The sequence below is a fragment of the Phocoena phocoena genome, chromosome 1 (genome assembly GCF_963924675.1).
Source record: "Phocoena phocoena chromosome 1, mPhoPho1.1, whole genome shotgun sequence".
In the NCBI taxonomy this organism is placed as follows: Eukaryota; Metazoa; Chordata; class Mammalia; order Artiodactyla; family Phocoenidae; genus Phocoena; species Phocoena phocoena.
This window is the reverse complement of record NC_089219.1, coordinates 162,581,408-162,606,753: the sequence shown is the minus strand read 5'-3', so window position 1 is coordinate 162,606,753 and position 25,346 is coordinate 162,581,408. Positions and strand designations below refer to the sequence as shown.

The 25,346-nt window shown below is 37.9% G+C and overlaps 2 protein-coding genes across 2 annotated transcripts in view; both read left to right on the top strand.

Moving 5' to 3' along the window:
* AHCTF1 (AT-hook containing transcription factor 1) overlaps window positions 1-12,866 on the top strand; it is a 69,769-nt gene extending 56,903 nt beyond the window's left edge. Inside the window, exons 32-36 of the mRNA XM_065873226.1 lie at window positions 435-643; window positions 2,198-4,034; window positions 8,649-8,782; window positions 9,876-9,958; window positions 11,134-12,866. Of these exons, the coding sequence (XP_065729298.1) occupies window positions 435-643; window positions 2,198-4,034; window positions 8,649-8,782; window positions 9,876-9,958; window positions 11,134-11,323 (2,453 nt within the window). The 3' untranslated portion in view covers window positions 11,324-12,866. The remainder of the gene's footprint in view (window positions 1-434; window positions 644-2,197; window positions 4,035-8,648; window positions 8,783-9,875; window positions 9,959-11,133) is intronic.
* LOC136118419 (kinesin-like protein KIF28P) overlaps window positions 12,564-25,346 on the top strand; it is an 85,101-nt gene continuing 72,318 nt past the window's right edge. Inside the window, exon 1 of the mRNA XM_065871692.1 lies at window positions 12,564-12,632. Coding sequence (XP_065727764.1) covers window positions 12,564-12,632 — 69 coding nt within the window. The remainder of the gene's footprint in view (window positions 12,633-25,346) is intronic.

Here is a 25,346-nt window from a genome sequence, read left to right as displayed (position 1 = left end):
GCTGGTTGTCTAGTAGTCACCTGGTGAACATAATTTTCAGATTAATAAGGAACAAACACATCTGAGCTCCTCAGAGCAGTTTATCGTCATATTGAAGTTTCACAGTAAGGGCAAGAATTATATTCTAGTTGAGAAAAACCAAAGTTGTCATTTTTAAATGTAAAATTTATCTTCTGTGTTTTATTTTTGTGGAAAGCAAATATGTATTGTTTAAACTGAGTGATTGGATAATGATGAAACAGGAGTGATATGTAAATCCTCATAGGCTTTTCCTCTTTTAAGATGTTAGAAATTTTTTGGCACTATGACAGTTTTTCAAGGAAACATTAAGTGCAATGCAGGCTTTTCCCTTCTGTTTGCTTCCCCAGTTGTGTATATATCTTTTTTTGTTTTTAGCTTAAAATATGGGAGATTAACTCTCATTTTTCTTTCAGCTATGGCTGATGTTCTTGGTGATGGTGGAAGCTCTGGGCTTGTTATCTCTGAAGGCCCTATTATCTCTGAACATAGGCTTGACCAGGAAACAGCACTGAACTTGAAAGAAGATCATGAAATAGAAGTTGATGTACTAAAAGCAAGTGTTGACTTACCAGAAGAAAAGCCTCCAATTTCTGATGATTCTCCTGATACTCAAGAAATTCATGTAAAAAAAATAATTTTTCATTTCTTTGTCAGTTTTGGTTTAGTTAGGTTTCAAACCATAGTTCAAATCTAATGTATTCATTTATTTGACTACTATATGAAAACCTCTTTATAAAAATCTGTGTTCAAAAAAGTATATAAATATATTGTGGAATTACAGAGCACATCCTTTAAGTAAGAAATTGTTTTTCATGAAAACCAAAAGGCTGTGTTAAAGAAGTCACAATTTTATTATTTAATTTTTGCTCAGTATCCGGTTCAAATAAAAGTTCTTTTAGCCATAAGAAAACAGATATTGGTTACTCTAGAGACATGTGTGACATCGAAACTATCCAGAGCATATATTTGAGAATAATTGAGTACAGTTAAATAGGATTCTTTCCCACCCCCCACCCTCCCCACCCCACCATTCATACTTGTGGGGGTGGGGTGGGGAGGGTGGGGGGTGGGGAAAGAATCCTATTTAACTGTACTCAATTATTCTCAAATATGATGCTTCTGGATAGTTTCGATGTCACTACATGTCTCTAGAGTCCACCAATATCTGCTTTTATTATCAACAGGCAACTTTTATATGATACATGAATTTAAGATGAAGAAAAATCACCTCTTCTAATTATTTATAGAGATGTGATTATATAATATTTGGGAGGTTTAACTCATAGAAATGTCATGGTTATCCATATTCAGTTTCATGAGTATTGTCACCGTGAGTTAGATGGATAAAGTCCCTGTTCCTTCAGCTGGGAAGCTAACACAATTTGTGGGCATGGTGTAAATGGGAATCCTCATTTCTGGGTATTTCCAGTCTTTCATTTCACTGAATGTTTGGGGAGTGGGAAAATGTCATTGTTTAGGTGGGTGGTAATGTTCTACCTTCTTGGTCAGGAGATCTCTCTGTTACTTTCTGCCTCCTCCTTTTTCTCCCCTTCCCTTACCAAAAGGTAAATGCAAGGAGCATTCCTTCTTCCACCAAACCCTTGCAAGAGAGGTACTGAACTTGAAAGCCTTAGGAATTTCATGGTTTATGCAGCCCCAGCAAAGGGAAGAGGATTGAGTCTAGCCCAAGGGAGCTTATGTAGGTGAATTCTTCTTCAACCTTATGGGGATCATGCTGTTTAGAAAAAGTGTGGTTAGTTAGGTAATTTGGGGATTATCATTAAAACACAGTTTGGGGGTTGTTTCTTTTTCTCCAGTTAATTTTTCTTTCCTTGGGTGAGAATAGAATAAGTCCTTAATTATCACAACTGTTAGCATCATAATAATTTTTAAGGTTTTGTTAAGACTGTCTTTTTTAGCCAGGGAAATGTAGAATTCTACTTTTAATTCCATTCAGAATCTCAATCTTTTTCTATCTAGTTATTTTGACTGAGTGAGAAAGTCTGATTGCTTAAATGGATATTTTATAAAGTAAACCCATAAGTACATGCCATATCAAATGTAGTTTATGTTTAACAATTCATACACCGAGGGAGAGGTGGTCATGAAAAAAATTTATGCTTTAGGTTAAAATAAATGTATACATTAACAGTCTCTTATCTTTAATTCATTTTAGGTAATTGAACATGAAAAGCTTGAAGTTCAAGATTCAGGACAAGAGGCTAGGAATCTTTCATTTAGTGAGTTGTATCCCTCAGGAACTCTTAAGCTTCGATACAATTTTGATACCATTGAGCAACAGTTTTGTGACTTACCTGATAACAAAGACTCTGCTGAGTGTGACATTGCTGAAGTAGATGGGGAACTTTTTGTGCCACAGAGCAACTTTACCTTGATTTTGGAAGGTGAAGAAGGAGAAGTAGAGACAGGTGATTCTGCAGCATCTAATGTGCTAGCTAAAGCAGCTAATGCAGCCACTGAGGAAAAACACGTATACAGTGGCGAAAATGATAATCACGGACATGTTGCAAATTTGCCATCTGTCATAACTAGTGATCAGGAGTCCCAAAGGGTAGAGACATTACCATATGTGCCTGAACCAATTAAAGTAGCAATCGCAGAAAATTTATTAGATGTAATTAAAGACACAAGAAGTAAAGAAATTACTTCAGATACAATGGAACAGTCTATTCAAGAAAACATACCTTTAATAAGCCAAAAGGTAATGTGTTCCACCAGGTTAGCCAAATCTACATTTAAGACTGTTCAGGAAACAAGTACGGTGACTATAAATGTCAGCGAGGTTAATGACATGATTTCCTCCAGAACTCGCAACAGAGGACGTGTCCAAAACCTGAATGTCAAATCGGCACAACAGGACGAGTCAGCAGATGTTGCTACTCCTGAGATGCTGGGACTTTCAGTTATGAAGAAAACTAGGAAAACAAAAGAAATTTCAGGGGCTTTTGAAAGTGCCTGTTCTGATGATAAAGGAATATCTCATAACCAGCAAATACCTCAAAATTCTATTACTCCTAGGAGAGGAAGGAGAAAAAAAGAAATTAATCAAGACACTTTAGAAAATATTAATTCTGTGGAACCAGAATTACAGGTTACTCCAGGTAGGGAATTAAGAAGTTTAAAATCATCTCAGCTGTTGGAACCAGCAACTGAAGAAACTTCTTTTAGAAAAGAAGTTAAGCTTTCATCTGTTACAAAAAGGACTCCTAAACGAATTAAAAAACCTCTCGAAAATCAGGAAGGTGTTGAAGTTATAAATGATCTGAAAGTCAGTAAAGTAGCAAGTGCTAGCAGAAGTACCAGGAAATTGAGAAGTTCTAATTTGGAAACTTCTAAAAATACAGGATATAAACAAGATGGGGAGTCCATTGAAGAGCAGCTGCCAATTCAACATAGTAAACGGGTTAAAAAGAAAGAAGTTAGTCTGTCAGATGTAATAGAAGATTCCAAACTTGGTTCATCCCAGTTGACTCTTCAAGCAGAATTTGATACTCCTGCTACACCTAGGAAACGTGGTAGACCAAGAAAAATCAATCCATCTGAAGATGTAGAATCCGAGGCTGTTAAGGAAGCAAGAAGTTTCAAGAAGAGAGAAGGTCTCGGCATCCCAAGGAGATCTACAAGAAACACCCCAGCTAAAAGTGAAAATGCTGATGTTGGCAAACCAGCTTTAGAAAAATCAGTTTTAGTGCCAAATGAGGACCTTGTTACAGCGATGAGCTCTAAGAAGAAGCTTACAAAAAGGACTGAAAACCAAAGCCAAAAACGTTTATTACGCTCAATATCAGAAAAATGCATAGATGAAGAAATGACAGACAAAGAACCAAATGACCGAGAAGAAAAATTGCTTGCCACAGTTGCTTTGACTAGATCTTCCCATAGCACAAGGACTAGATCTAGCAAGACCATCTTGTTGCCAGACCTTTCGGAACCAAAAAATGAGTCTTTTTTATTTTCTTCTCCTGTGTCAAAGGTTCCAAGGAAAGAGAAAGGTACTTTTATTTCTTTTCAAAGCATAATTTTCATCTCATTCAAAGTCTTCAGTTTAAAAAAATTCTGTTGGTTCAAACATGATTAGATTTTGTGTTAAGGCACTAATGGATTATTTCTTCTAAAAATGATTTGTAGTTACAGGGAATTCCTCCCCCTTCAAAAAACAAAGACAAAAACCAATTTTGATCTTTTGATAGTAAAATTTAAATATTTTATATTTTAAAGTTTATTTTTAGGTTCAAGAATTTCTGTTTCACCATGACTTTTTAAATCCTATAATTCACTTGACATTGGTTTAATTTTTTAGAATAGTATTATTTCTCTTCATTCTGCCCTTATATCATGTGACTTAATTTTGGTTTCTCCCCAGATAGAACCATCATTTTTGGCTCATATCCCAGGTGATGTCCACAACTTCAAATTGTTTTGAAGGGAAACAGCAGTAGAATTCTATTGATTACAATACAGAAATTATTTAAATCCATATTCCCTATTGTCTATGAACTGGCAAGGCTACATGCCCAACCTCCCTCACTGACGATAAATGAGCTAATGATTGTACTGTTTGGTTGGTATAGTTCATACCTTCTCAACAGGAGTGATGTCTCTCCCAAAAGGGTGAAAATATCTTACTCTTTTTTATGTATAAGGCGGAGATATACATAAAGTACATAAACAGATATACAGTATTATCTGTGCTATTAAGATTTCTTGCGGGGTGGGGGGAATTCAGTGAGGGAGACAATTAAGGAAAAAGGTCTAAAAAGGTGCTGATAAAGATTAGGGACTTGTAAGTAAAGTAGGTGTCTTTGTTGTTCTACTAAACTTTTTTAAACTATTGCATGCATTTTTAAATGCATTAGTGAACATCCTATATAGTTGCTTCCTGACTTGGGGAAGGCCAAGAGAAAGATAAGTCATTTAAAAACCTGCAAACTGAAATTTTCTGTCTTCAACATTCACTGTGTAAAAACCTCTTTAAGTATATTGTATTCATGAAGTCCAGTTGTTATATTTACATAGCACAAGCCCAGGAAAGGGCCTTTTGCCATAGAATTGATCATTTGACCAAAAAATGATCTGTAGTTATAGGAGATTTTGGTAGTACTGTATAATCCAGTTTTTACATGCTGTTGGGAAAGTGTGGTTATGCTTATACTTGGCATGGAGGAAAATGAAATGACCAAATGTGTGAGATTTTAGCTGACTTTACTAAGCTGCTATTTTAGATAAAAGTTAAAATGGAACAGTGAGTGGTAGAAGAATGTCATTAACAATTCTTTTATACTTTTCTAATGACTTTTAGAGTATAGTAAACGCAAAATTTGGGGGTTCTTTTGGTAGAGCATAGCCAAACATCTCAATGATTCTGATATTTGTTATCTTTACATAGTCGTCATCTGTATACATGTTAACTATAACTTTTTTCTGTAATAAAAATAATATATGCCTGCCACAGAAAATTAGAAATTAAAAGTAGTCAAGTAGAGGACCAGTAACCACTGTTCACATTTTCTTGTATATCCTTCTAGTTGAATATATAGTTTGTTTTTTATAAAACCCAACAAACTACGGTTTGTGTATAGATATATATACTGCTCCCCCCACCTCCTACTTATTTCATGAGCATTTTTCCTCAAAACCCTGAGTGTTCGTGGTTTTGTATTTTTTTGTTTGTGTTTTACACATGGATAGAGTCCACGTGTGGCATTTCGTCTCACTTATGTGCTGCAGATCACTCAGGCATTCTCCTGCCAGGTATTTGAATTGTCTTCAGATTTTCTGGTATTAACAATAAGCATCTTCTAGTATGAGGTTAGAGAGAGGTTAGATAAGAAATTTGGGACTGAGATTTCTCACTTCTGCCATGTACTAGCTGGGCAGGAAATCATTTAACCTTTCTGAATCTTGTTTTCTCATCTTTACAGTGTGGGTAATAATGCCTACTACGTAGGGTTCTTGTGAGTATTGAGTATTCACTACTTTTTGTTAATTTAACACCATCATTAGTTTCCTTTCTTATTTTGCCCTCAGATTATAGTTTCTACACTCCTACAATACCTTCTGTCCCTTGTGCCTATTCAACTTGCATTTAAAAAAAAAAAAAAAAAAACTCCTTCAAGGAGGGGTGGGAGGTACAGAGAAGAGTGGATACAGAAATATTATATGATTAGAAAGCTGGAGGCCACCCTCTATTTAATTGAAACATGTCGAAGAAACAGATATCATAGAATCACTAACTAAAAAGAATGTAAAGCTTTACATTTCAATAGATTTTCTCAAATTCCATTACTCAGCAGCAGATATTTAAGAAGGGTTTGCTGTATACCTGAGTCTATACTAGGGTATACATTCACCAGTTCATTTGATTCTCAGTATAACCCAATGTAGTACAGGTACTATTATTCCTTCTTTCCACAATGAGGAAATTGAAATTCAGTGAAAACTGAGCACCCACATCACCCAGGTAATGAATAAATAGTGATGTCTTGGAGCCGATTCCTGCTGGCTAGTGAGAGCCAGTTGTTAAATATTCAGGAATTTTGTGAGCCAGCCATGGAACATTTATAGCACAGAAATAAGCAAATGCTGTAAATCAGAGTTGCGTTTTTTGTTGTTGTTGGTTTTTCCTTCCCAGAAAGCTGTTTACCAGTACATTATTGGGTTTGAATCTATAGGACTTTTGAACTTCTTAGGCCTTAAGTAGCACTGGCCACCAAAACTTACCCTCAGGAAGCTTACCGAAGTACGCAAGGAGTTGCAAGTATAATAAAGTCTTGTCTGGCTAATAGAAGCGTATGGAAGGAATGGTGGGGCTGAACATTCTTGCGCGTGATAATGTATTTTTGTATTTCCTTCTTTATTCCTTTGGGTGCAGTGGGGAACTGTAGGTGAAAAATATGAGCTGGTCTTTGAAAAGCCAAAGAAGCTGTTGCTCCTGGTAGCCTGGAAAAAGAAAAATAGAATGTATCATTTTCGTAGAGCATAGATTTGTTTGCCTGTATCTTAACTGCAAAAGAGAGGAGTTACCACCAGTGCCACTTATGCCACTTATCAGCTGGGAGCGGAGATGACTTTTATTTCTGACCCTCTTTTGTTAAAAATCACATGCTTTACAGAATTTGATATCTGATAGAACTCTTGATTGTCCCGGTAGGTGAAATATCATTGAACTGTAATTTGGGAATTTTATTCCAAAGATTTGTAAATTATATTCTTGAAATAATAACATTATAACATGCAAACATCCATAAAGCACTTACCATATATTAACTTTATTCTAATCTTTAATCTCCACAGTAACTTTAAAGGGCCATTTTGAATCTCATTTTATAGAAACTGAGGCACAGAGAGGTTTAGGTAACTTGCTTTTTGTCCCACAGCTAATAAATCCAGAAGCTAGGATTTAATTTCTGGCAGACTGGTTCAACTGCACCATGCCACTTCCATAATTACATTGCTAAACTGCCATTAATATGGAGACTCTATAGTAAAAACAGGGAAAAAATCTGAGATGAAGTGTGTGATTTTTTTTTTTTTGCGGTACACGGGCCTCTCACCGCTGTGGCCTCTCCCGTTGCCGAGCACAGGCTCCGGACGCGCAGGCTCAGCGGTCATGGCTCACGGGCCCAGCCGCTCCGCGGCATGTGGGATCCTCCCGGGCCGGGGCACGACCCCGTGTCCCCCGCATCGGCAGGTGGACTCTCAACCACTGCGCCACCAGGGAAGCCCGATAAATATTTTTAATTACATACTTTCAAGTAATTCTTAATTAAACCATTTCTATTTGTCTGTGGAAAATCTTCCTATCAGCCTGTTTTTCTGTATTGTTACTTTCTGTTTGCTTTGTTCCTGTTATGCTGTGGACTTTTCTGTTGTTCCCCTTGCATGGAACAACTGGCTCAGAATAAGCTGAAAGGAAAGAGGGTTTGAGTCTCTTCTTTGTAAATAAAATTACTTCTTAAAATAAAAAACTTGCCTCTAGAAAAGTAGGAATTATGAAGCAAAGTAGCTCAGGTTACACAGGGCAGGCATACCTGGGAGATATTTGCAGATTAGGTTCCTTACTATCACAATAAAGCAAATATCACATTAAAGCAGGTCAGGCAGTTTTTTTGGTTTTCCAGTAAAAGTTATGTTTACACTATACTGTAGTCTCCTAAGTGTGTGATAGTATTTTTTAAATGTTCATACTTTAATTATAAAATACTTTATTGCTAAAAACTGCTAACCATCATCTGAGCTTTAAGCGAGGCTAATCTTTTTGCGATAGTAACATCAAAGATCCCTGATTACTGTACCAAATATAATAATAATGAAAAGGTTTGAACTACTGGGAGAATTACCAAAAATGTGACAGAGACATGAAGTGAACAAATGCTATTGGACAAATGGCACTGATAGACTTGCCACAAACCTTCATTTTGCCATACCATATTTCAAACCTTCAAATATGCCATACCTCTTTTTATTGTGCTTTGCGTTATTGCCCTTAACTGCACTTCACAGATCTTGCTTTTTGTTGCAAGTTGAATTTATATGTCTCTATACATAAAATAGATATATATAAATAGATATACAGTGTTTTGTTCTTTCTTTCTACCTTTCTTTAGCTAAAAAAATAGAGCCTCCTGTGCAGCTGCAAGAATTCGTTTCGGATTTATCTTCTCAATTTGTCTTCTCACCTCCTACTTTAAGGACCAGGCGGAAAAACACATCTAATACATCCAAACTTGTGGCTGAACTGGTAAGAAATGCATGGTTTTATTTGCGTGTGTATTTAAACATGCTTTTTATTTTTTTAAGCAATGCTTCCTACATAAACTTCTTAAGAAAGAGCAGACCTTTATACTATTAAGTCCAAAATAGTCTTTTCTGCACTTTGGGGGATACTACCTTTAAGACAGATTGGTATGTTACTCATGGTTTATTATTGGCAGCTGTAGTTTAAATTACCTATTAGGGGAAGGTAATTAAATAAATACATCCACCATAATTAGCTGGCTGTATTTATTTAAAATGTAGGTCCCTGACCCCCCCTGGAGTGTCATCCACAGACCACACTTGGAGAGAGAGTGTTTCAGAACTGACTAGTTGCATGTAACTCTAAAATAAAAATAGTTTAGGGATTGAATGTGAGCATGATACCCTTATATTTACCAGTTTTAATTGATAGTATGTCTTGAATTATCTGCTGTGAGCCAGTTACTATACAAGGACAAAGGCACAAAAATAATTCAGGCAGATTCCTTGTTTTTCAGGAGTTCAGTTTAATTGAAGAGGCAAAAATACAGATAATTATTTCACAGCATGATAAGAATCATTTATACCCAGATAACCCTGTAGACCCTGTAGGTAAAGGAGATGGGCATTGCTGGAGGAGAAGACAGCAGATGCAAAGGCACAGAAGCCTGGTGATGCATGAGGAAGGGGGTGGGGCTGTTCACAAACCAGCAAATAGCCTTGTGCATGCTTTAAGTAGTTTCGGTGAAAAGGGAATTCTAGGGAAGAAAAATAGTCACTGGTGGCCTAATTTTTATGCCGTGAGAGCCTGGCTTTGGACAGAGTCAATAGAACAAAAGGGCAGGGGACAATGGAAACATTCCAGAATAAAATTGATAAGACTTGGGGATAACCGTGTGTGGGGATAAGGGATAATGAGCTGTCCTAGATGACCAGGGTTTCTACCAAAACATATAAGGAGTCCATTTGATATTTGTTAAGTTTAAATTCATTTAGCACTGTTTGGCTATATTCCTTGACTTAGGGTGGAACTTTTTAGTTTAGATTTCAATTGTTTAATTACATAAGGTTCATCTTTTAAAATTTTTAACCCATAGGAAGGTGATGCTCAATCAATTGAAACTGTGGCAAAGCAACAAGTGAAAGGAACCAGGACTGCAAAAACAAAACAAGCAAGCAAGTAAGACTTTTCCTATGCTATTATTTTTTTCCGTTTTGTTTCTTAAAATTAGAGAAGACTAATTATGTTAATAATTTATAGCAGTATGTACCGTGGTAAGGTAAATCATCTTGGCACCCAGAGAAAGATCAGGTGTAGTTCATTCTGCCTGCACAGAACTTGAAGACTTCTGGAGCTAGAAGCATTTGTGATGACCAAAAAGGATAAGTAAGATTTGGATAAGAGTATGCTAGAACGGCATGCAAAGGTTTATTTGACAGGGAGTGGGATGTTTCACCTTAGTAAAGATAGATAACTATCAGTAAAACTCGTTAAACACTTTAAAATTCTGTGATTATTTCACTATTAGCAATTAAAATTTCATCCATGGGGAAATTACTCCATTTCAGATATATTTTGCTTAAGTTGAATTTCATAAAAGTACAAAGTAATCAATCCATTTTATCTTACTTTAAAAACTGATTTAGGGCTTCCCTGGTGGCGCAGTGGTTGAGAGTCCGCCTGCCGATGCAGGGGACGCGGGTTCGTGCCCCGGTCTGGGAAGATCCCACATGCCGCGGAGTGGCTGGCCTGTGACCCATGGCTGCTGAGCCTGCGCGTCCGGACCCTGTGCTCCGCAACGGGAGAGGCCACAGCAGTGAGAGGCCCGCATAGCGCAAAAAAAAAAAAAAAAAAAAAAAAAAAAAAAAAAAAAAAAAAAAACTGATTTAACGAAAGCTTTTGACTATAATAACACTACATATAAATTGGCTTTCTGTATATGTGGAAAACTTCGTATTATGAAAATATATACACAGTTGCTAATTGCTGGTATTTGAGAATTGTCGTTTCTCATACATCTCATTATGGGCCTGCTGGGCTCTCATTCCATGGACTGGCTACTGGTACTTAACCCCTCCTTGTAACCCAGTAGTATTTTTTAATACATATGAAACATTTAAGTGAAAATTCAGCAGTAATTGTTTTGAGTATCCCAATCATAAAGAAAATTTCTATCATGTGAAACCTTAACTCTGCCTCTGATTAGTTTGACTAAAGTTTTATTTCACTTCTCCTTTATAAAATAAAGCACTAGAAAAGACTAATCCCTAAAATTTCTTTCAATATATTGGGAAGCCAATTACATTTTATATTATAACATGTTTATTGTTACTTAAATTAAATCTTTATTTCAGAAACACAGAAAAAGAAAGTTGGTCACCTCCTCCAGTAGAAATTAAGCTGATTTCCCCCTTGGCAAGCCCAGTTGATGGAGTAAAGAGCAAACCAAGAAAGACTGTAGAAGTAACAGGAAAAAGTCTTGGGAGGAGCAGGAAGAAATTGTCTTCTTTTCCAAAGCAAGTTCTACGCAGAAAAATGCTGTAATTTTTTTCCAGTTTTTAACGTTCACCTATTTGTAAAGTCATCAGAATTGTGTGGATTATTAAAAATCATTAATTTGGAAGAAAAATAATTTATATAAATTATTGTAAATTTTTGTAAACAGAATGTCTTCAATAAGTAAAGTAACTCCATATGGAGTGTGATTCTTTTAGTCCAGGCAGTTTTTTCTATTTTATATATTAAGACTTCATACATTTATATAATATGTAAATATAGCTTATTATTGGAATGTTAAATAAAGTGTATACTTCACAGTAGTCTGTGTGTCTGTTAGATTTTTGAGAGGGGATTTCTGTTTTAATAATGATTTTATATGCTAGTAGGTATTGGTTCCATTTTCTTTCTCTGTGGTTAAAAGTATTAGACCAATTTTAAAATGAAGATGATTGAACTGGTTTTTTTAAGTTGCTGTTTTATAATGTATGCACTTTGCTTCTGTGATTAAGATTTCTAATCATAAATTGGGAAGGCTGTTAACGGTATTGAAATTGAATTATGGGCATGTAATTTTGCCACTTTTTTGTAGTTTAACATATTTTGTGCATTCTACCTCAAATTAGTAATTTTCCAAGTAATGCATTGGTTAAATATAATGTTGGCATTTCTTGTTCAGCAAGCTTAAAGGCTGTTATCCTTAAAGTCTCTTAATTATTCAGAGAGACTGATTATCCAGGTTAGACTGACCGGTTCACTGCTCACTAGCAACTTCTTCAAAGGGTTTGAGTAGTCAGAAAGGAAATGTAAAATACATCTGTTTCGTGGCTATTCAGTGCACCTTGTATGTGCCTGATATTCATAGAATGAGAAGTCTGATCAAGTTTTATAAATATTCTTGCCGTGAAGGAGCTTGCTACTGCATCGCAGAAATCCCTTAATATTCAGGTTTTAAAATGACAAATTCTCATAGGACCTCAGGCACAGAATATTGAGGATGGGTAAAGAGTGTGAGTAAATGTGGAAAAGGAAAAGAAAAACCACTGTTCTCTGCAATGTGACTGTATGCAATTAAGTGGTGATGCTTGATGTGGGCTATAAAATTCATCAATAAACAAGTATTGTAAAATTATAACAGGTAATGGATAGTGTAATGAATGGACCATTAATAATTGATTGTCTAGAAACAGACTGCTTTTGTTGGCTACGCTTTCAGTGTTTCAGTGTGAAGCATAAGCAGTGGACTTGCTACATTATTTTTCTACCAAATAATATGAATAATGGGAAAATGATGAAAATGCCTATGCCAAGTATTGACAGTGTGAGAGTGGCAGTACGAGTGCGGCCCTTCAGTCAGGTTAGTGATAAACGTTGCATTGCCTTGTTGAAAGTTTGACTATGACTTTCACTTTATTAATTTTTTTAATAATAATTATCAAACTTGTATTTAAGCTGCTTGTCATTTACCGAATATTAAATTTATTTAAATTAACTTGTTAAATGGGTAATTTAAAGATCTAAACATAATTCAGAAAACACTTCATTTCATTCGTTTGAGCAAATAGCACAATAAAAATATTGACAAGAAAAACGTATTGTCAAGTTAATAATTTTTTAAATCAGTGCAGTTTGGTGAATATAGACATGTGCTATGTATTTTTAATAATGTACTTTTTGCCCCTCAGAAACGATAGGTCATAAGCAAACAAATTCCCAGTTCTGAATGAGCTCTGCATTTTACAGGCTTTTATGTATAATTGTATTTATATAACTTTACAGAAACACCAGTCGTTAAACAATTTATGGATTATACTCATTCTGGGACCTTTAGCAATTGGCCTGTCTTTGATTATCAATGGAATAGTTGAATCTTAAGATAACTGTTAACAGTTGACCCCTTCAGCAGAGTTTTGATTGTTTGTTGTGTCTCAAACGCTGAACTAGAAACTGAGGATACAGTGTACCGTCTATGTATGTTAATAATTTATAGCAGTATGTACCGTGGTAAGGTAAATCATCTTGGCACCCAGAGAAAGATCAGGTGTAGTTCATTCTGCCTGCACAGAACTTGAAGACTTCTGGAGCTAGAAGCATTTGTGATGACCAAAAAGGATAAGTAAGATTTGGATAAGAGTATGCTAGAACGGCATGCAAAGGTTTATTTGACAGTAATTAATTCTGAATGGGATACAGTGTAATGATGACCTCATATTACATCTTTTTTCCCGCTGTACAATTTGCCGCTTTTTCTTTCTTGTCCATTAAAACAAAATACTGCTTTGCACATTTCCAGTTGGTATCAGTTCTGCCCTGTCCCTTGACATTCCTCTGTATTGCAGAAAATATTGTAGCAATCAGGCAGATATATGATTAGATAACTTTATATGTATAACTAGACAACTTCAAGTGTAGCAGATATTTAAGGTTTCTAAAGTGGCATAGTTTCTCAGGGAACTGATGCAGAAAATGTCAAAGAATTAACTTGTGATCAGTAAATTAAATGTTTTGGCCAAAAAAAGGGAAATAAAACCATTTTATGACCTAACCCATCAACACATTGAAAGTTATTCCAGGGGTATTTTTCACTGGACTTTAATATCACTAAACTAACTGCAAGTTGTAAACAGTTAACAAGGATATAGAAATGGGCAGTAAAGCAGTTACATAATTATACAGCCTTTAGGTCCACTAAAAGTGATTGCATTTGATTCAAATCTACCACCAAAGTTGGTTATCTTAGACTAGAATAGTAGCAAGGAGGAAAGAGAATGAATTCAAGAGGTGGTTTGGGGGTAAAGAGTTACGGATCACACCTGGACAACTGTTATACCGCCTTGGTGACCTAGACCCTGCCCAATTTTCTAACTTCATATCCAGTCTTTATCTTCACTGTGGGACCAGAGAACCAACTTTATGAGACTTCCTTTGTTGTAAGAAAAAGGCCGTCAGGAGCCTTTGAAGTCGGATGAACTTGGGTTCAAAACCTGACTTTATCACTTACCCACTGTGTAGCCTTCACGTTTTTAAGCTCTGAGCCTTGAATTCCTTACGTGTAAAATGGAGATATTGATACCTCACAGGGTCACTGTTACAAACACTGGATGAAATGATCTGTAAGTTAGCACTATGCTTAACGAGACAAGGAAACTTTTAATAGTAGCTGCTATAGTTTTTTCACCATAGTATCAATATCTTTTAAATGGTTTTATTGAAATTATAATTTATATTCTATACACTTAACTCATTTACAGTGTATAATTCAATTATTTTTAATATATTCACAGATACATGCAACCATCACCATGGCCAGATTTATTGGTAGAACATATTTAGCACCTCAAAAAAGAATGTACTTTTTTTTTTTTTTTTGAGGAAATTCTTCAGGGTCAAACACAAAGACTAAAACAAATAAAAAACAAAAGATAATGCAGGTAGCAAACAAAAATCATTATCATCATAGTTAATACTGTCAGATAAGTAAGAGAAGATACTGAATCTATGACCCAGAAATAGAACGCTAGGAACAAAGTTAATCAGAAAACAAAAGTGAATTCCTACATACTTCTTTTTTTTCATTTTATTTTATTTTGATTACCAAAGCAAAGACATTGATAAAGCAAATACAATCTGCAATAATGAATACATCTGCAATAGATGCTAATTACCATTAAATTATATAATTTAGACAGTAAATATGGTCTATTTTTGCTTCTTTCCAATAGAATACATTTGATCACATTTTTTTTTATACAGCAGGTTCTTAGTCATCAATTTTATACACATCAGTGTATGCATATCAATCGCAATCACCCAATTCAGCACACCACCACCACCACCCCCACCCCCACCGCTTTCCCCCCTTGGTGTCCATACATTTGTTCTCTGCATCTGTGTCTCAATTTCTGCCCTGCAAACCGGTTCATCTGTACCACTTTTCTAGGTTCCACATATATGCATTAATATACGATATTTGTTTTTCTCTTTCTGACTTCCTTCACTCTGTATGACAGTCTCTAGATCCATCCACGTCTCAACAAATGACCCAATTTTGTTCCTTTTTATGGCTGATTAATATTCCATTGTATACACGTACCACATCTTCTTTATCCATTCGTCTATTGATGGGCATTTAGGTTGCTTCTATGACCTGGCTATTGTAAATAATGCTACAATGAACATTGGGATACATGTGTCTTTTTGAATTACGGTTTTCTCTGGGTATATGCCCAGTAGTGAGATTGCTGGATCATATGGTAATTCTATTTGTATTTTTTTTTTTTTTTTTTTTTTGCGGTACGCGGGCCTCTCACTGTTGTGGCCCCTCCCATTGCGGAGCACAGGCTCCAGACGCGCAGGCTCAGCGGCCATGGCCCACGGACCCAGCCGCTCCGCGGCATATGGGATCCTCCCGGACCGGGGCACGAACCCGTGTCCCCTGCATCGGCAGACGGACTCTCAACCGCTGTGCCACCAGGGGAGCCCTATTTGTAGTTTTTTAAGGAAACTCCGTACTGTTCTCCATAGTGGCTGTATCAATTAACATTCCATTAACAGTGCAAGAGGGTTCCATTTTCTCCACACCCTCTCCAGCATTTGTTGTTTGTAGATTTTCTAATGATGCCCATTCTAACTGTTGTGAGGTGATACCTCATTGTAGTTTTGATTTGCATTTCTCTAATAGTGTTGTTAAGCAGCTTTTCATGTGTTTGTTGGCCATCTGTGTGTCTTCTTTGGAGAAATGTCTGTTTAGGGCTTCTGTCCATTTTTGGATTGGGTTGTTTGTTTTTTTAATATCGAGCTGCATGAGCTGTTTATATATTTTGGAGATTAATCCTTTGTCAGGTGTTTCATTTGCAAATATTTTCTCCCATTCTGAGGGTTTTCTTCTTGTCTTGTTTATGGTTTCTTTTGCTAGCAAAAGCTCTTAAGTTTAATTAGGTCTCATTTGTTTGTTTTTATTCCCATTACTCTAGGAGATGGATCAAAAAAGATCTTGCTGTGATTTATGTCAAAGTGTTCTTCCTATGTTTTCCTCTAAGAGTTTTATAGTGTCTGGTCTTACATTTAGGTCTCTAATCCATTTTGAGTTCATTTTTGTGTATTGTGTTACGGAATGTTCTAATATCATTCTTTTACATGTCGCTGTCCAGTTTTCCCAGCACCACTTATTCAAGAGGCTGTATTTTCTTCATTGTATATCCTTGCCTCCTTTTTCATAGATTAGTTGACCATAGGTGCGTGGGTTTACCTCTGGGCTTTCTATCTTGCTCCATTGATATATGTTTCTGTTTTTGTGCCAGTACCATATTGTCTTGGTTACTGTAGCTTTGTAGTATAGTCTGAACTCAGGGAGTCTGATTCCACCAGCTCCGTTTTTTTTCCCTCAAGACTGCTTTGGCTATTCGGGGTCTTCTGTGTCTCCATAGAAATTTTAAGAGTTTTTGTTATAGTTCCATAAAAAATGCCATTGGTAATTTGATAGGGATTGCATTGAATCTGTAGATTGCTTTAGGTAGTATAGTCGTTTTCACAATATTGATTCTTCCAATCCAAGAACATAGTATATCTCTCCATCTGTTGGTATTATCTTTAATTTCTTTCATCAGTGTCTTATAGTTTTCTGCATACAGGTCTTTTGTCTCCCTGGGTAGGTTTATTCCTAGGTATTTTATTCTATTTGTTGCTGTGGTAAATGGGATTGTTTCCTTAATTTCTCTTTCTGATCTTTCGTTGTTAGTGTATAGGAATGCAAGAGATTTCTGTGCATTAATTTTGTATCCTGCAACTTTACCAAATTCATTGATTAGCTCTAGTAGTTTTCTGGTAGCATCTTTAGGATGCTCTATGTATAGTCTCATATCATCTGCAAACAGTGACAGTTTTACTTCTTCTTTTCCAATTTGTAATCCTTCTATTTCTTTTTCTTCTCTGATTGCCAAGGCTAGGACTTCCAAAACTATGTTGAATAATAGCGGTAAGAGTGGACATCCTTGTCTTGTTCCTGATCTTAGAGGAAATGCTTTCAGTTTTTCACCATTGAGAATGATGTTCGCTGTGGGATTGTCGTATATGGCCTTTATTATGTTGTGGTACATTCCCTCTATGCCCACTTTCTGGAGAGTTTTTGTCATAAATGGGTGTTGAATTTAGTCAAAAGCTTTTCCTGCATCTATTGAGATGATTGTATGGTTTTTCTTCTTCAATTTGTTAATATGGTGTATCACATTGATTTGCATATATTTAAGAATCCTTGCATCCCTGGGATAAATCCCACTTGATCATGGTGTATGACCCTTTTAATGTGTTGTTGGATTCTGTTTGCTAGTATTCTGTTGAGGATTTTTGCATCTATACTCATCAATGATATTGGTCTCTACCTTTCTTTTTTTGTAGTATCTTTGTCTAGTTTTGGTATCAGGGTGATGGTGGCCTCATAGAATGAGTTTGGGAGTGTTCCTTCCTCTGCCAGTTTTTGGAAGAGTTTGAGAAGGATGAGTGTTAGCTTTTCTCTAAATGTTTGATAGAATTCAGAGTTTGAGAAGGATGGGTGTTAGCTCTTCTCTAAATGTTTGATAGAATTCATCTGTGAAGCCATCTGGTCCTGGACTATTGTTTGTTGGAAGATTTTTAATCACAGTTTCAATTATTACTTGTGATTGGTCTGTTCATATTTTCTATTTCTTCTCGGTTCAGCCTTGGAAGGTTATACCTTTCTAAGAATTTGTCCATTTCTTCCAGGTTGTCCATTTTATTGGCATAGAGTTGCTTGTAGTAGTCTCTTAAGATGCTTTGTATTTCTGCGGTGTCTGTTGTAACTTCTCCTTTTTCATTTCTAACTTTATTGATTTGAGTCCTCTCCCTCATTTTCTGGATGCGTCTGGCTAATGGTTTATCAATTTTGTTTATCTTCTCAAAGAACCAGCTTTTAGTTTTATTGATCTCTGCTATTGTTTTCTTTGTTTCTATTTCATTTATTTCTGTTCTGATCATTAGGATTTCTTGCCTTCTGCTAACTTTGCGTTTTGTTTGTCCTCTTTCTCTAGTTCCTTTAGGTGTAAGGTTAGATTATTTATTTGAGATTTTTCTTGTTTCTTGAGGTAGGCTTGTATTGCCATAAACTTCCCTCTTAGAACTGCTTTTGCTGTATCCCATAGATTTTGTATTGCCGTGTTTTCATTGTCATTTGTCTCTAGGTATTTTTTGACTTCCTCTTTGATATCTTCAGTGATCTCTTGGTTATTTAGTAACGTAGTGTTTAGCCTCCATGTGTTTGTGTTTTTTACGTTTTTTCCCCTGTAATTCATTTCTAATCTCATAGCATTGTGATCAGAAAAGATGCTTGATATGATTTCAATTTTCTTAAATTTACTGAGGCTCGATTTGTGACCCAAGATGTGATCTATCCTGGAGAATGTTCCGTGCGCACTTGAGAAGAAAGTGTAATATGCTGTTTTTGGATGGAATGTCCTATAAATATCAATTAAATCTATCTGGTCTATTGTGTCATTTAAAGCTTCTGTTTCCTTATTTTCATTTTGGATGATCTGTCCATTGGTGTAAGCGAGGTGTTAAAGTCTCCCGCTATTATTGTGTTACTGTCAATTTTCTCTTTTACAGCTGTTAGCAGTTGCCTTATGTATTGAGGTGCTCCTATGTTGGGTGCATATATATATTTATAATTGTTATATCTTCTTCTGGGATTGATCCTTTATCATTCTATAGTGCCCTTCCTTGTCTCTTGTAACATTCTTTAAAGTCTATTTTATCTGATATGAGCATAGCTACTCCAGCTTTCTTTTGATTTCCATTTGCATAGAATATCTTTTTCCATCCCCTCACTTTCAGTCTTAAGTGGGTGTCTTGTAGACAGCATATATATGGGTCTTGTTTTTGTATCCATTCAGCAAGCCTGTGTCTTTTGGTTGGAGCATTTAGTCCATTCACGTTTAAGGTAATGATCGAAATGTATGTTCCTATGACCATTTTCTTAATTGTTTTGAGTTTGTTTTTGTAGGTTCTTTTCTTCTCTTCTGTTTCCCAGTTAGAGAAGTTCCTTTAGCATTTGTTGTAGAGCTAGTTTGGTGGTGCTGAATTCTCTTAGCTTTTGCTTGTCTGTAAAGCTTTTGATTTCTCCATTGAATCTGAATGAGATCCTTGCCAGGTATAGTAATCTTGGCTGTATGTTCTTCCCTTTCATCACTTTAAGTATATCATGCCACTCCCTTCTGGCTTGTAGAGTTTCTGCTGAGAAATCAGCTGTTAACCTTATGGGAGTTCCCTTGTATGTTATTTGTCATTTTTCCCTTGCTGCTTTCAATAATTTTTCTTTGTCTTTAATTTTTGCCAATTTGATTACCATGTGTCTCCGCGTGTTTCTCCTTGGGTTTATCCTGTATGGGACTCGCTGTGCTTCCTGGACTTGGGTGGCTATTTCCTTTGCCATGTTAGGGAAGTTTTTGACTATAATCTCTTGAAATATTTTCTCGGGTTCTTTCTCTCTCTCTTCTCCTTCTGGGACCCCTATAATCCGAATGTTGTTGCATTTAATGTTGTCCCAGAGGTCTCTTTGGCTGTCTTTATTTCTTTTCATTCTTTTTTCTTTATTCTATTCTGTGGCAGTGAGTTCCACCATTCTGTCTTCCCGGTCACTTATCCGTTCTTCTGCCTCTGTTATTCTGCTATTGATTCGTTCTAGTGTAGTTTTCATTTCAGTTATTGTATTGTTCATCTCTGTTTGTTTGTTCTTTAATTCTTCTAGGTCTTTATTAAACATTTCTTGCATCTTCTCAATCTTGGCCTCCATTGTTTTTCCAGGGTCCTGGATCACCTTCACTATCATTATTCTGAATTCTTTTTCTGGAAGGTTGCCTATCTCCACTTCATTTAGTTGTTTTTCTGTGGTTTTATCTTGCTCCTTCATCTGATACATAGCCCTCTGCCTTTTCATCTTGTCTATCTTTCTGTGAATGTGGTTTTTGTTCCACAGGCTGCAGGATTGTAGTACTTCTTGCTTCTGCTGTCTGCCCTCTGGTGGATGAGGTTATCTAAGAGGCTTGTGCAGGTTTCCTGATGGGAGGGACTGATGGTGTGTAGAGCTGACTGTTGCTCTGGTGGGCAGAGCTCAGTAAAACTTTAATCCACTTGACCGCTGAAGGGTGGGGCTGGGTTCCCTCCCTGTTGGTTGTTTTGCCTGAGGCAACCCAACACTGGATCCTACCTGGACTCTTTGAGGGAGCTAATGGCAGACTGTGGGCGGGCTCATGCCAAGGAGTACTTCCCAGAACTTCTGCTGCCAGTGTCCTTGTCCCCATGGTGAGCCACAGCCACCCCCCACCTCTGCAGGAGACCCTCCAACACTAGGAGGTAGGTCTGGTTCAGTCTCCCCTGGTTTCACTGCTCCGTCCCCTGGGTCCCGATGCGCACACTACTTTGTGTGTGCCCTCCAAGAGTCGAATGTGTTTCCCCCGGTCCTGTCGAAGTCCTGCAGTCAAATCCCAGTAGGCTTCAAAGTCTGATTCTCTAGGACTTCCTCCTCCCATTGTCAGACCCCCAGGTTGGGAAGCCTGACATGGGGCTCAGAACCTTCACTCCAGTGGGTGGACTTCTGTGTTATAAGGTATAAGTGTTTGGCAGTCTGTGAGGCACCCACGCAACCAGTTACGGGATTTGGTTTTACTGTGATTGTGCCCCTCCTAGTGTCTCACTGTGGCTTCTCCTCTGTTTTTGGATGTGGGGTATCTTTTTTGGTGAGTTCCGGTGTCTTCCTGTCAATGATTGTCCAGCAGCTAGTTGTGATTCTGGTGTCCTCACAAGAGGGAGTGAGAGCACATCCTTCTACTCAGCCATCTTGGTTTCAGGCCCAGGATGTCTGTACTCTTTAGCTATCATCCTTAGTCCCCCAGTCCTAAACAACCATTAAACTAATCCCTGTTTCTGCATATTTCCCTGGTCTGTACAATTTGTATAAATGGAATTATATAGTCTTTTATGACTGCCTTCTTTCACTCAGCATAATGTGTTCAAGGTTTATCCATGCTGTAGCATATGTCAAAAATTCATTTCTTTATGGCTGGATAATCCATTGTATGGATATACCACATTTTGTTCCTCTATTCCTCAGCTATTTTGTGTCAGGGTTGTTTCCACCTGTTAGCTATTATGAATCATGTTGCTATAAACATTTGTTTACAAGTTTTTGTGTGGACACGTTTTCATTTGGTTATATACCTATGCATGGAACTGCTGAGTCATATAGTAACTCTATGTTATCATTTGTGGAATTGCCAGACTTTTCCAAAGCAGATGCACCATTTTATATTACTACTAGCAGTGTATGAGGGTTCCAGTTTCTCTAATTCAGGCTAACACTTGTATCTTACTTCATTATAGCCATTATAGTTGGTGTGAAGTGGTATCTCATGGTTTTTCGGGTAGACTGCCTATTTCCTCTTCATTTGTTAGGTCTGGTGGGTTTTTATCTTGCTCCTTCATCTGCTGTGTGTTTTTCTGTCTTCTCATTTTGCTTATCTTACTGTGTTTGGGGTCTCCTTTTTGCAGGCTGCAGGTTCGTAGTTCCCGTGGTTTTTGGTGTCTGTCCCCAGTGGCTAAGGTTGGTTCAGTGGGTTGTGCAGGCTTCCTGGTGGAGGGGACTAGTGCCTGTGTTCTGGTGGATGAGGCTGGATCTTGTCTTTCTGGTGGGCAGGTCCACGTCTGGTGGTGTGTTTTGGGGTGTCTGTGGACTTATTATGATTTTAGGCAGCCTCTCTGCTAATGGGTGGGGTCGTGTTCCCGTCTTGCTAGTTGTTTGGCATAGGATGTCCAACACCGTAGCTTGCTGGTCATTGAGTGAAGCTGGGTGCTGCTGTTGAGATGGAGATCTCTGGGAGATTTTCGCCGTTTGATATTCCATGGAGCTGGGAGGTCTCTTTTGGACGGGTGTCCTGAAGTTGGCTCTCCCACCTCAGAGGCACAGCACTGCCTCCTGGCTGCAGCACCAAGAGCCTTTCGTCCACACGGCTCAGAATAAAAGGGAGAAAGAGTAGAAAGAAAGAATTAGTAGAAGTAGAAAGAAAGAAAGAAAGAAAGAAAGGAGGGAGGGAGGGAGGAAGGAGGGAAGGAAGGAAAAAAAAGAAAGAAGATAAAGTAAAATAAATATAAGAGTTATTAAAATAAAAAAATAATTATTAAGGGGAAAAAAAAACAGACGGATAGAACCCTAGGACAAATGGTGGAAGCAAAGCTATACAGACAAAATCTCATACAGAAGCATACACATACTCACAAAAAGAGGAAAAGGGGAAAAAATAATATATCTTGCTCTCAAAGTCCACCTCCTCAATTTGGGATGATTCGCTGTCTATTCAGGTATTCCACAGATGCAGGTAATCAAGTTGATTGTGGAGCTTTAATCCGCTGCTCCTGAGGCTGCTGGGAGGGATTTCCCTTTCTCTTTGTTCTCACAGCTCCCAGGTGCTCAGCTTTGGATTTGGCCCCACCTCTGCGTGTAGGTCGCCGGAGGGCGTCTGTTCTTCACTCAGTCAGGACGAGGTTAAAGGAGCTGCTGATTCGGGGGCTCTGGCTCACTCAGGCCGGGGGTGGGGGGGGGAGGGAGGGGCACGGAGTGCGGGGCGGAGCCTGTGGTGGCAGAGGCCGACATGACTTTGCACCAGCCGGAGGCGCGCCGTGCGTTCTCCCGGGGAAGTTGTCCTTGGATCCTGGGACCCTGGCGGTGGCGGGCTCCACAGGCTCCCCGGAAGGGGGGTGTGGATAGTGACCTGTGCTCGCACACAGGCTTCTTGGTGGCGGCAGCAGCAGCCTTAGCGTCTCATGCCCATCTCTGGGGTCGGTGCTTTTAGCCACGGCTCGCGCCCATCTCTGGAGCTCCTTTAAGCAGCGCTCTTAATCCCCTCTCCTCGGGCACCAGGAAAAGAAGAGGTAAGTAAAAGCCTCTTGCCTCTTCGGCAGGTCCAGACTTTTCCCCGGACTCCCTCCCGGCCAGCCATGGCGCACCAATCCCCTACAGACTGTGTTCACGCCGCCAACTCCAGTCCTCTCCCGGTGCTCCGACCGAAGCCCGAGCCTCGGCTCCCAGCCCCCGCCCGCCCCGGCGGGTGAGCCAACAAGCCTCTCGGGCTGGTGAGTGCTGGTCGGCACCGATCCGCTGTGCGGGAATCTCTACGCTTTGCGGGAATCTCTCTGCTTTGCCCTCCGCACCCCTGTTGCTGTGCTCTCCTCTGCAGCTCCGAAGCTTTCCCCCTCCGCCACTCGCAGTCACTACCCGCAAAGGGGCTTCTAATGTGTGGAAACCTTTCCTCCTTCACAGCTCCTTCCCACTGGTGACGGTCCCGTCCCTATCCTTTTGTCTCTGTTTATTCTTTTGCGCTACCCAGGTACGTGGCGGGGGGGGGTGGTTCTTGCCTTTTGGGAGGTCTGAGGTCTTCTGCCAGCGTTCAGTAGGTGTTCTGTAGGAGTTGTTCCACGTGTAGATGTATTTGTGGTGTATCTGTGGGGAGGAAGGTGATCCGCGTCTTACTCTTCCGCCATCTTCCCGGAAGCCTTCCATATCTCATGGTTTTGATTATGCATTTTCCTGATGACTAATGATGTCATGCATCTTTTCATGTACTATTGCCTATTAGTATATCTCCCTTGGGGAAATGTCTGTGCAAATCCTTTGCTCATTTTTATATTGGATTATCTTTTTATATTGAACTGTTCTTTATATATTCTAATAAAATTTCTTACTAGATATATGATTTGAGAATCTCCCAAAGGGTCATCTTTTCATCCTTTGAAACACAAAAGTTTTTAATTTTGAAGTCCATTTTTTTAAATTGTGCTTTTGATGTTACATCTCTCTTTGCCCAATCCAATGTCATGAAGATTTATGTTTTCTTTTTTAGTTTTAGCTCTTACATTTAGGGCTTTGGTCCATTTTGAGTTGATTTTTATATATGATGTGAGTTAAGGATCCAAGTTCATTCTTTTGCATGTGGCCATTGAGTTTTCCCAGCACCATTCCTTCTAAAGGCTATTCTTTCTCCATTTTGGCAGCCTTGTTGAAAATCAGTTGATCACAGATGTTTGGGTTTATATCTGGATTCTTCACTTCATTACATTAATCTGTATGTGTGTATGTGCCAGTACCACACACACTTGATCACTATTGGTTGTACTGAATTGTGAAGTTGGTGTGAATCCTACTTTTTTCTTCTTTTTAAAGATTGTTTTGGCTATTCTGGATGCCTGGCAGTTCCATATGAATTTTACAATCAGCTTGTCAATTTCTACAACGAAGTCAGGTGGGATTCTAAAAGAGATGGCATTGGATGTACATCAGTTTGGGGAGCGTTATCTTAATAATGCCAAGTCTTTTGATCTATAAAATGGGGTGTTTTTCTAATTTTTAGAAACAATGTTTCTAAATTCCCACAGTGTTTTGTAGTGTTCAGAGTATATGTTTTGTACTACTTTTGCTAACCTTATTCTTAAAGATTTTATTCCTTTTGGTAGTATTAGAAATGAAATTTTCTTAATTTCCTTTTCAGATTGTTTAAAGTGTAGAGAAATAGTTGATTATTGTATATTGATTTTACATCCTGCAAACTTACTGAACTCATTCTAATAGTTTTTAGTGGATTCCTTAGGATTTTCTAAGATCACGTCATCTGCAAAGAGCAATCATTTTACTTCTTCCTTTCCTATCTCGATGCCTTTTGTTTCTTTTTCCTGCCTAACTGCCCTGGCTAGAACCTCCAATACAATATTGAATAGTAATGTCAAGAGCAGAAATCCTTGTCTTCGTCCTGATCTTAGGGGGTAATAGTCAACCTTGACTATTAAGTGTGATATTAGTCGTGGGTTTTTCATGGATGCCCCTTATGAGATTGAAGAAGTTCCATTCTATTCCTGATTTGTTGAGTGTTTTTTATCATGAAAGGGTGTTGGATTTTGTCAAATGCATTTTCTACATCTTTAGATGTGTGATTTTTTTTGTTTTATTCTATTGATATGTATTACATTAATCATTATTTTAAAGTGTACCCAAGATTTGTTTTACTCAGGTATAGTA